Consider the following 12,288-nt stretch of genomic DNA (forward strand, 5'->3'; position numbering starts at 1 on the left):
ACTATAATAATGAAAACGATGCAAAAGAAATGAAAATATGCAAAATATATTCATGTAGTAAAGCAAAATGTATGCAAAATAATATCAAAAATTCTATATAAAACATACACATCATCCCTCTCTAGGGTTCACCTTACCATCACAATCATGCACTACTAAAAATGACTTCAAAAAGTCTAAAAATATAACAAATAAATTTTTTGTAAAATTTGAATAGTTTAGGTTTTGATAGTTTTGATCAAAATTACTATATAGATCTAAACTATATAAAATTAAAATGAAAGATATATAATTATTCTAAAGGATCTAAGGAGCATAATAAAAGATTTATTTGTGTATTTTAATTGTTCTACTAATTTTAATCAAAATTATTATCTAAATTTAAAGTATTTAAAATTAGAAAACAAAAATAGAATAATTACACAAGCTCTAAGAAAACAACAAAGTGATTACTTGTAAAATTCGACTAATATACATTTAATATAATAATTTTAATCAAAATTATTAAATACATCTAACGAACTAAAAAAAAAGAATGATAATGAAAGTCACGGAGGTCTAAAATTATTATTTATTTTTTAATTTCAGCACATCTAAATGGGTTCGAATAACTAATAATACTTTAAACTCAAAAGTATTAAAAATAAATAAATTGTGATGCTAAAAATATCTTAGACATATAAACTAGATCGTGAAGTACATGCCTGTTTTACGAATTCGAAGATCAGAAAGCATGATTTAAAAGTAAAGAAAATGTGAAAAATGCCAACTTGAAAATTTAACCCCCATTTTGAATTCCAAAAGACAAGCATTAATTTCGAAATCATTGCCACAGCCTGAGGGATCTACGATCTACATGTTCTTTAATCCACACGCGATTCACGCTGTTTCCTTCTTTTAAAAGAAAAGAAATGGCCTCTGTAAAATACAGAGTCTAAACTTTATTTTTAAATTTCTCACTAAACCAATACCATAAAGACGAGTAGAAAACGAATGAATTAACCAGGCAAAATTGTCCATCAACACTGCAAACTCCACATTTTGCCTTTTGATTGTTTGATTAGCAACACGTTTAATATTACTTTCAAGAAACTTCTAACTTCATACCATTAATATTTGTTATTATGGCAAGAAATCTATCTAAGACAACGAAGTGAGTCCGAGGGTAAAAAAAATGCAGTACAAATCTGCTGAAGAGTTTTAAAATTTTATCACCGTAAAATTGCCTGAAAAATCCGAGCGTCTTCTACAACAGTAAGGAGGTTTAGTTCGGGATACAAAAAGAATGAAGGGGCAAGCAAACTCATTGAATTAAGGGCGTAGATTTTGCCAGGTTCACTACTTAAACATGACAGTAGGTTTTTACTGGAAATCTGGCTTCTCTGGGTAAGTACAACCTGACCTCTGGATAATGGCATTTGCAGCATAACACCCGGCTCTTACACAATCATCAATGCCTTTTTCTTGAACCAGTTGAGACAAGAATCCTCCAACAAATGCATCCCCTTCACAAAGAAAACCCATAAATTAGAACAAGGTAACCATGGAACAAAATCCAAATTAAGTGGTCGACTGAGCCCAACTGAACCAAACCAAATGGGTGTTTTTAAAACCGGACCAGACAGGAACTAGAGGTCCTGTTGGTTCCTACTTTTTTCGGTCATAATGGTCAAATTTTAGTTCATGCACAGGTGCTCTCAATTAATAGAATGTAACCAATTTTGCCTTTGATTTCTGATTTAACCAGTTGAATTAGCAACCCAGTCAAGGGTTAAAACCAGTCAACTAAACATGTACACAAAGCAGCAGTATTAAGACAGTGGGACAAACTTCGTCCCACAGCAATAAATAGTTAGAAACAAAACATCTTCACATTAGAAGTCACTCATTTTAAGAGTACAGTGTGATACAGAAAATAACTCCAATAGAAAATTGCTGAAACCCTAAACATTCACAAGTGATGCTATAATGTTAACTTTAACATAACGTCCAATGCAATAAACCAGATCTGGATTTTGCATATGGTGAAATAGTGAGAATTTAAACAATGAGAAACTATTACCTGCACCATTGGTATCAACTAGCTTCTCCTTTGGTAATGGGATGACAGGGAACAGCCTCACCTATTATCAGGAATTACATGAAAGAAAAGAAATCAATGGCAGTTTACTTACAGAGAAACAGCATATAGTAGTAGCTAAGGAATTAAAGAGATCGTATTACATTCTCAATCACAAAACTAGTTAATATGCCTCATTATTCAGAGTTCACCTATATGACTATGCAATTTTTCCTCCTAGATAGCAAGCTCCAAGACAAGACCAATGTTTTGAATCCGTACTAGATATCAAACAGTAAGAAAACCGGGTTATTGGTTTGAAAGGTCAAACTAGTTGACCAAAAAAATATAATAACATATAAATAATTGATACTTTTATGTAAAATGTATAAGAGTTTAATTAATATACTAATCAATAATTAAAAAATGGAGTGAAATCACGAACTTGAAAAATAGCATCATATACAAATATAACAATTATTGTTATATATATATAAAACATTAATCTGAGATAGATTACATGATACCTATTCTTTTGAATTTATAAAAATATTTAGTTAGTGAAAAATTGTAAAATCCTATAGAATTTTAAGATAATTAAACCTATATATATATATATATATATATATATATATATATATATATATATATATATATATATATATATATATATATAAAATTAGTGACAAATTGTTAAAATTTTATAAATTTACATTTAATTGAACTTTATATATACACACATTATTATAGTTTTACAAAATTATATATATAATGATAAGTTATTAAAATTTTATAGAATTATATATTAGCTAGACCTATTCATGTACATATAAGCATTTCCTTGGAAAAGAATTCAAATTAAAGCACACTAATGTAAAAAATATATATATAAGAATGGAGTTCAAGACATTATACAAACAAACGAACCATTGAACTAAAATAGTTGAAGCTTTGAAGAAGTTACATTAATCTACAAGTTTTCATGCAAATATATATGTTGAACCAAGAAGAGAAAAAAAAGCATTTTTGAAGGTAGACAGCCATCTGACTATTCAAGAGACAACTAACTGGTAGTTTGGAAAAACCAACGTCCATGGGCACACAGTTAAAGAAAAGTGCAAGGAATGATGGAATATATCTGCTAAGTTTTCACAAAAAGAATAGTGCAGGATAAAAAAGCATTAAAACAATTTGGAAAGTTCTTGTTATTCTGAAACCAAAGGACGATGTCCAGGATATTGATAGGAAGAAAAGTTAATGTTGGTGGTTTCTGGCTCAAATTGTGAAAGAAATTCAGGAAAATTGTTCAATTGAAACTACAACAATCAACCACTAATTATTTCCCTGTCAACATTTACTTTTATCACTTCTCTTGCCCGAGACCAGATATTACGTTCATATGGCGTTGTTTATCAATTGCTACTACTAGTAAGTAATCATAAAATCTGAAATTAGATGAGTATTTGAATCCTTGTTGAAGGGTATAGAATCTGTGTTACTTTTAAGAATTATGAAATGTGATCCAACTCCTCCAAAGGACAAAATTGTCTCTAATGATAGATCTTGGCCCAGGTCTAGCAAAGAACTACCAACTCCCTATTGTATTGTTAAATAAGATCCAACTCATGCAAAGTTAGCATTTATTTCTCCTCATGATATGTCTTATCCAGGTCTAGGAAAGAACTAGTTACTACTGTTGCTAGTGTGAAACTCATAAGCTAAATATTCCTTAGGTCATCTATTTGTCTGTGATAGTTTACCTTTTTGTATAACTGGGAGAACAAATAGCAAAATATTCAGCTCCGAGAAGCTGGCATTTTAGCCAAGGCTAAGATTTGGCAATTAATTCACCTAAAACTTAGCTAGTTTGCTGATAATTGTTTTATTGCCTTTGATAGGAAGATGAACTATCCAAGTCAAAGTTAGGTCATGAAAGAAGGAAAGGTCAGTAGAATAGTCTGAAAATCTTGGTAGTCAATAAGTAATGAATATTAATCAAATAACCAATTATAAGCCACATATTAGAGATTCTGAGGGTAAATTTCTTTCATAATAGTTTCTCTTTAATCACCAAAGTCTATTAAAAAGTTTTATTATGCCATTGATTAGCAATTTTATACCTATCACATTTGGAATAATATTTTTCTTGTAGATTAGATGCTATGTTTCCCTGGGACCCCATATTGACAAGAAGATCATGCACCAGGCTGCCCTTTATTAGATGCTATGCTTCATGAACTACATACAAATGCCAAAGAAGTCTTACCTTCCCATCTTCAGCAACAACTACTGGATCAGAACCCTGAGTGATAACCGTAGTTCTTTTGTGTGTTCCTGATGTTTTTGGCAATGCCGAGATTTTTAAAGCAATCTCTTCAACATTCGCAGTCTGCATCACAATAAGATTCATTTCCCAACCAAGGCAGCACAAGCAAAATGAAAGGTTCATACCTTCCAACTGCGAACTTTTGCAAAGGTCCTTGCTTCAGTTTCATTTCCAAACACATAATCCACATATCTGAAGTAGTAATGCACCATATTTTGAGTATCCATAAAAATGTCAGTTTGTGTATCAGATGAAGGGGCATTGTGAAAATGTTGATAGCTTCACATCTTACTAATCTAATATAAGTAATACTCTTAAAGAACAACCGGTTTAATTAAAAGGCATAGGTAAGCAAGATACATTTTGTTTTTGTCCCAATCAAGATCAATTCAAGTATTTCAACCGCATACATCCATCAAATTTTGAGACAGAAAAATTAACATTTTTTATCAGAAAGATTATGTATTCTCTTCATCTCTGTTCCTCCCATCTCTCCCTCATTCTCTTTTTCTACTCTCCCTCTCTTTATCTCCTCTCCCTCTTTCTTCTTACACCCTTTCCTCATTATTCTTTCTCTCTCCCCTCTCTTCCTCACAAGAACACCACTGCCAGCAGCAGCAACAACACTAGTATCGATCACCTCTTCCTCCTCCCTCTTTCTCTCCATTTCTCCCTTCTCTCCCTATTCTCTTTTTCTCCTATCCCTCTCTTTATCACCTCTCCCTCCTTCTTACACCCTCTTTCTTCTTACACCCCACCCTCTTTCTTCATCTCATTCCCCTTATTCTTTCTCTATCCCCTCTCTTTCTCACAAGAGCACAGCTGCCAGCAGCAGCAACACCACTATTGATCACCTCTTCCTTCTTCCCTCTTTCTCTCCATTTCTCCCTTCTCCCCCTCATGTTCCTCCCTCTCTCACCCTTTTCTTCTTCCCCAGTTCTTGCTTCTTCCTCCAGTCCTCCCTCTCACTTTTTTCCTTCCTCCCCTTTCCTCATCCCTATTACACCTAGGGAAGAGCTAACTGCAACATAGACAAAGACCACCAGGGAGAGAAGAAATGACAAGAGAGAAGAAAAGGCAAAACATTAAAAGAACATTTTTAAAAAAAGTGTTTTAGTAAAATAATGCGAACTGACTGACCCAATTAGCATTCCATCTGCTGTCATCAAGAAAAAAAAAGCAAATGTAGTTAATTGAAGCAATTGCCCCATGTAAGGTGTAATTGATTGAAGTTAAGAAAGTTAACACTATGGCATAGTTTACCTATGATTCAGGTGATTAACTCTAAGAGAAGATGTATAGGTTATGCAACAGATCAAGAAAAGTGATTAGAAGAATAACAAATAATATTCAGGATGCAACAAGAATACTCACAGCAAAGCCTTTTCTTGAACATCTCGGAAGAACTCACAGATGAAAGGAGCAGAAAGGTTCATTGAAAACACCTATTAGAAAAAGATAGAATCCTTTGAAAACAAAAAGAATCTCATGAAGCATTAGCAATGTCATAGGTGACTAAACATGAATTACCTTATTTTTGGCAGCAGCATGTTCAGCCACAAGTTCAATAGAATCAGGAGACACCGTGAGGAAAAATCCAGCAATGTAAATGTACTTAGCCTTTTCAACTGTGACAATTGGACAAAAGCAGAAATATTTTTGACATCGGGTGTTCAAAAGCAGTTGGAGAAAGGATGCTGTAATATATGGTTCAAATATGGCATTGCAATCTAAATAATCCTGGAAGTCTTCTTGAACTAAACCACTCAAGTTTGATAACAGTGACATTCTAGAATGCAGTTATATCACACCTTAAAGTTCCAATAGCTTCAAAGAATAAGCAACCAGAGATTGAGGACATTAAATATTCCAACTAGAAGAAAAGAAAAAAGGGTTGCAGAGTAGCATTTATTTGGATACAGAAATGTCAAGACAAGATTGCAAGCATGGGCAATTGAGGGGGGGGGGGGGGGGGGGGGGGGGGGGGGGGGGGGGGGGGGGGGGGGGGGTTTCAAAGTGTTTGTGCAGACACAATCGAAGTTCTCAAGTCATGGATGAGTGACAAGATAAGCATGAAAAAAATGAGAATGACAGATGATATGGTCAAATAAGGTTTAAGTCAATGTTTAACCATGACACTGCTATGAAGTAGCTATGATCAAAGCTTCTGCCAATGTTGGGATAGGTGAGGCAGCAATTTTTTTCTCTCTTTGTTCAAATGCATAGATATCCAATTTATCCATCACTCTGACACACCCAATCAATCGTTTTTTAGTTCCTTTGTCTTATTTCCCCTAACTTTCAACCACTCTGAAAAGAAGCAAATTAAATTGTGCCCATTATATACCAGGTCTGCAGAACAGAACCAAAACTAAACCCCTGATCTAAAATCTCATCCCTTGTAAAACAAGGATAAGCAGTTTCATTATAAATATTTAGAATTAGCATCCGTGATAACATTACGGTAAGGCATGGTTAGGAGAAATTACCTAGTGCCCAGTTCTCCGATCGCTTTAGGTGTTCACTTTTGTAGCAATTCGCTGCAGACATTTTAGCAACTAGAGACCTGCTTATCAATCAAAAAGTTGGATTAAAAAAGATGCATCTACTACAGATGCACATGACAAGAATATCAAAAAACTTTTAATATGGGCATGTGCTCTAAAAAAAATCAAGGTAATTTTTATGCCCGTCATATTACAGAAGAAAAATTCAGTACAGAAGAAAAAAAATAGTAATTTCTACAAATTAAACAGGAACTCATAACCATGATAGACATAACAAATAATCAAGCAATCTTGTGCCCATCATATTACAAGAAACAAATGCGTAGAATTACCAATTAATATGGCAGAAATCCATACAAAATCCAATTTCTCCTTATTCCAGTTCCACAACAATTAATTGTTATTGCTTGGATATAAATCAACCAGCAAATACATCGAAATAAATGAGAATATGATATTTTTATGAAGTTGAACAGTGAACATCCGTAAGGATTACTACTAAAACTAAATTACCCATCAGAGAAAATGTGACTTGATCCGGTTAAACCATATGGCCAAAACCACACAAATAAATGATAGTAGACTCATGAAACAATATATCAGCAAAAAGTCAGACCAACCAATTCGGAGCTATATTAGGGTGTGAGAACTTTGTGAGTGAACAAGCCCAACTCACTAGGAGCTCAAAATCAAATCCTAGTAGCCAGCATATGGTTCAGTGATAGCTTTCACCATCTTCATCCAAATCTAGAGTAGGATTGTCAACTTTGATAACAATTGACATGATAGCACAAGAGAACTAATATATTAAGTGCATCTCAACGCATGCTTCATTCAAAGTTAGTCGACATTCTAGCCTATGAACCAACACAAATAGCCCATCACTTTCAAATCCAATGTGGGGTTAAATTGGAGTGCTAAAAACATCCAAAACTCAAAAAATTGTACATTATCTTACCTCCTAAAGAAAACCATAGAAAACTGAAATCACACAAGGGACCCAACTAATGTATCCACCTGAGTCTGGAAAACTAGACACCTTTATAAAAAAAAATACAATACAACTCTGAACTTACATTTGAGCTTATGTAATATATATTGTCTGAATTTTTACCAATGTTTGATGTCAATATTATCATTGTATTTCAACCATTAAACTTGAACCGACATTTAAAATTTCAAGCCAAGCCAAAGTTTCAATTTATGATAAAAAACAACACGATTTTAGTATTATATCATGCAGTGTTGAAATGGTTTTGATATTTTTTTAAATATAAAATATATTAATTAAAAGATATTTTTATTAATATTTGATTGCTATAAATGCTTACTATTAAGTTATATTTAAGATATTAATGTTGAGTTCAAGTTTTGATATTATCTCATGAGATATTTGATTCTTATTGAATCTTTTGCAACAACTATTGAATGTATAAATTTAAAATCTATATTTTTATTATTATTGCACATAATTAAATAGTCTTAATTGTAATTTTATTGCAGAGGCATCAAGTCCAAGAACTTAAGATTTATCTTCAATTTAAGTCTTATTGTAGAGGCATCAAGTCTGAGAGCTTGCGTTTATAATGGTCATGATCTTCAATTTCGACATCTTTAGATATATTTTGATGATTTTAAGGATTAATTATGTTATATTTATTTGAAAATTTCAAAATATTTATGGATTAATATAATTTTTTTTGAGAATATGTAAAAGTGTTGTATAAATTTTCTATTATAGTAGAAGGATAAAGGATCATGATTGATATATTTAGTATATATATTATAATTCTTGAATGATGACTTTAATTCTTGATCTCTTATCACAAAAGTTAGATTAGACAAAATCTATTAAATACCAAATTTTATATTATTTTAAAAAAATAGATTTTAAATATTTTTTAAAATAAATAAATAATTAAGTAATATTAAATAAATATTTTAAAATTTTAGATTGTGTAAAAGTCAAGTTAGGATTAATTGTAATCCACCAAGTAGACATAGAGATTCAAGATCAAATAGGTTCAAATTGGATTTAATTTAATTTATTTTAATATGTTTATATATAGAATAATTTAGTTTTCCTTTTATCCTTAAAGAGGTATTTTGTTTCTCCCTTATTTCTATAGTTATCCTTGTGGACGAGTGAAAAAGAGAAAGAAATTAACAAAGGAAAATAAACTCCATTTTTATAAAGGTTTTCTCCCCTAGTCTCTAATCTTTGGGTTTAAGAAGGGAAAGGAATTATGAGGAAAATAAAAATAATTAACATTCAAAAAAAGAAAAGGAATTAATCAATTAAAAAATAAAAAAAGAAAAAAGAACAAAATGAAATAAGAAATAAAAAATGCAATAGCCTGCTGTCACGAGTTAGGTTGCACGAGGACAACCTTGCCTAGCCGGAAGGCCTCGCGCGAGGCCTTGCGGCCAAGCAAGGTCATTGTGGCCTCGCGAAAACCTCATGGAGGCCTCGCGACTCTACCTAGTGTAGGTCGACAAGCAAAACAGTAAATTCCACAGGTCCACCAACATGGCTCAATATTTTTTACTATGACTTGGACAAAATACATACTAAAATGGCATTTTCAATTCTAATTAAGAAAACTAGACTATATGTACTATCTTCTTTAAATTTGTATATATCATAACAAATTGTGATAATTAAGATTTTCTCTCTTTATACTTTGTAGTTTCAACTCTAGTTGACTCGATAGATATAGCTATAGAATTGGCTCAATTTGATTAAGTTATAAATATAGTGCATTTAAGCTTAAGAAAAAATACTAACTAAAACTTCCATACAGATCACCTTCCAAGGATATCTCTTCTGTGTGCTTATATCGACAAGTTGATGCAGCATCAAAACTCATAGTTATACACATAAACTTCGAATTATATAGGAATTCTGGATATCCCAGAACTAGAGAATAATAAAACATATATGGTATAGGAGGTTTGTCTTAAACATGACAATTGATATACAAGAGATGGAAGATACAAAAACTCACCTCTCACCGCCAACAACACAAACAGCACATGTACCAGTTGGGGCAGTAGTATCCTCATAATAGTGAACCTGATAAATGAAGCCAAGAGAATTTCTAGTAGCGAATCATACAAAAGAATGGTGAAATAGCAAGCAAAGAAGCAGCCAAGAGTAGATTTACATTAACACCAGCAGCAGTTGAATTTTTCTTCATTTCCTCTCCAAATTTGTCCTTCCCAATGCAACCCATGTAGCTTGTGGCACCAGGAATTTGCAGCATCCACTATAACCCATGCAGCATTGACAGTGTTAGCATTCACAATAATTTTCAACGAATATGATACTCACAATATTGCCTACCTGAGCAACCCTGATTGTGTTTTGAGTCGCCCCTAAATAGAGAAATTAGCCAAGATGAGGATAATATGCATAGGGCTCCATCATTATTAACATATAATCTAATGCATTACCTCCAGCAATGTATTCAACATTATGTTTTGCAGCTAACTCATCATACCTGGTCCAATCAAGGAAAATTTTGGTTCATCAAATAGATAACAGGAAAAAATATATAACACATATTACCATTGATTGTAATAGACGTGAATGGTATCGAAAGGAAAGATACCAATTGCTAGTATGAGATTATACAAGGGTAAGAAAAAATTTATTGGCAATTTAATTTATATTTCTAAGTCAACATAACAAGTAATATTAAGGCCAAGTGACCAGAAATAGCTTATTTAAAGACTAATATTAAGGGAAACCTACATGGGCAGATGTTTTTCCTCTGCCAGAATTGCATCATTCAACTTGATGTCATATCTGAAAGAACAAAACATAAAAATAGGTAAGTATTCTAATCAATATGCCGCTGCAATCCAACGACAGAAATGAAGGTTAAAGAAGGCAATTAGTTCAATATCCAGGTAATGCACCAACAAGGCAATAAATCAACTTATCTTTTAAGGCATCTATCATTGAACTGACTGTAAAATCAAAAGGTCTAAATTATCAAAAATATTGTGTATTCTACGTGCTACCACCAGCTTAGCTCCAAACTTATATAGATAGATAGATATAGATATAAATATAGATAGCCGTAAGGTAACTTTTAGATCTGGTTACGACATCAAGATTTAATAAGATGTCAACAGACTTCCCTCAGTCGTTATAGAAAACAGCTTTAGAACATATTGAATCATAAGTTTTAATCAGAAAAGCATATAATGGTTATTCAGTACAGGCGCAACAACTAATTTGAAAACCACTTATAAGGGAACCAACCAATCTTGAAATCACTCATAAATCAAACTCAACAAACTCTTTGAGCAAAGGGAGGGGAAACTCCCACGTCCATTTCATAACGTTCTAAGCAACTCTGCTAGAAACTGTCAGATCTGTATTGTATACCTAACCAATTTAAACATTAAGCAAAAACATGGTCCCTTGGAGCGGCAGTGAAACAGATTCCACAAACGTCGAAGCAAGAAACGGGAAAAAAAGGTAAACAATAACAGAGAATTGCAGAAAGAAACTAATGTTCATAAAAAGAAACCAATCGAATCAAGAAACACAAACAAAAAAAACTAAAAATGATGTCCTCTGTCTTGATGGAAAGGTTTCAGATTCACCAGATCCGCGACGAAAAGCTTGCTTTCGACTGCAAATGAACACAGGAAAGTACAACTGCAACGACGAGAAGCGACAAACACAGATGGGTGGTAAAGGTGCCGTAGATGATGAGATCCAGCAAAGATGCGCATAGAATCACCTGTTGAGAAACTCTTGGTCGACGACAGCCGAGATGTCGAGGAGGGGATTCCCCATGCCGAGGAGGACACCTTCGCAGGCCATGACCCTGTCTTGGAGTATCGACGCGAGAGCGACGGGAAGCAGATTGACGATGCGGAAATGGGAGTGAGCGAGCGAGCGAGGACGGTGAGGGCAACCGTGCGGGATGATTCTTATAGTGGAGCGAGGGTGGGTGGCGTATTGTGTTCGTTGGGTTCGGATCCGATCTGGTTCAAGCAAGCACTCCAGCTCGTGATAGGTTGGTAGGTGCGGATCCGAATGTTTCCGTCGCCCGATACGCTCGGATTCGGATCCGATCTGATTCAAGCAAGCACTCCGGCTTGGGACAGGGTGGTAGGTGCGGATCCGTTTACGTCATATATTTTGGACCGAGGGTTGGCTGGCGGTGGTTAGGCCACCTAAACCCGGCTCAATCTCATTTGAAAATTTGAACCGTAATGCAAGTAGATCTCTTCTGTGTAAAAAGAATGCGGCTCTATACGATCGATCCTATGATCATCTATGAGGAAGTAAATCGAAAAAGTACAATTGATTATGATAATGCAGGTAGGTCGTAACTTGTATTTGACGCCAATGAATGCGATTGATGTCCACC

General features: G+C 33.6%; 1 protein-coding gene across 1 annotated transcript; it reads right to left on the reverse strand.

The window, feature by feature from the left end:
- Positions 1–1,188: 1,188 nt before the first annotated feature.
- Positions 1,189–11,809, reverse strand: LOC141823511 (adenosine kinase 2-like). The gene is made up of 13 exons (XM_074710802.1): positions 11,653–11,809; positions 10,650–10,703; positions 10,349–10,395; positions 10,239–10,270; positions 10,060–10,161; positions 9,901–9,968; positions 6,875–6,951; positions 5,916–6,013; positions 5,760–5,830; positions 4,511–4,577; positions 4,326–4,448; positions 2,063–2,123; positions 1,189–1,505 (listed from the first exon to the last, which is right to left on the reverse strand). The coding sequence occupies exons 1-13, from the start codon at positions 11,733–11,735 to the stop codon at positions 1,363–1,365; spliced, it is 1,026 nt and encodes a 341-aa protein (XP_074566903.1). The 5' UTR covers positions 11,736–11,809; the 3' UTR covers positions 1,189–1,362.
- Between the last annotated feature and the right edge of the window lie 479 nt (positions 11,810–12,288).

This window comes from Curcuma longa, chromosome 3 (genome assembly GCF_044706935.1).
Source record: "Curcuma longa cultivar G26 ecotype Majalengka, Jawa Barat chromosome 3, ITB_CL_G26_1.1, whole genome shotgun sequence".
In the NCBI taxonomy this organism is placed as follows: Eukaryota; Viridiplantae; Streptophyta; class Magnoliopsida; order Zingiberales; family Zingiberaceae; genus Curcuma; species Curcuma longa.

What these genes read in the sequence shown, in the direction of transcription:
- LOC141823511 (XM_074710802.1), bottom strand. Translation starts at nt 11,735, where the DNA reads ATGGCCTGCGAAGGTGTCCTCCTCGGCATGGGGAATCCCCTCCTCGAC. An exon ending in GAGGAAAAACATCTGCCCAT is followed by an intron (nt 10,396 to 10,649) that starts GTAGGTTTCCCT and finishes TGATTGGACCAG; the next exon opens with GTATGATGAGTTAGCTGCAA. An exon ending in TGTGTTGTTGGCGGTGAGAG is followed by an intron (nt 6,952 to 9,900) that starts GTGAGTTTTTGT and finishes ATTGATAAGCAG; the next exon opens with GTCTCTAGTTGCTAAAATGT.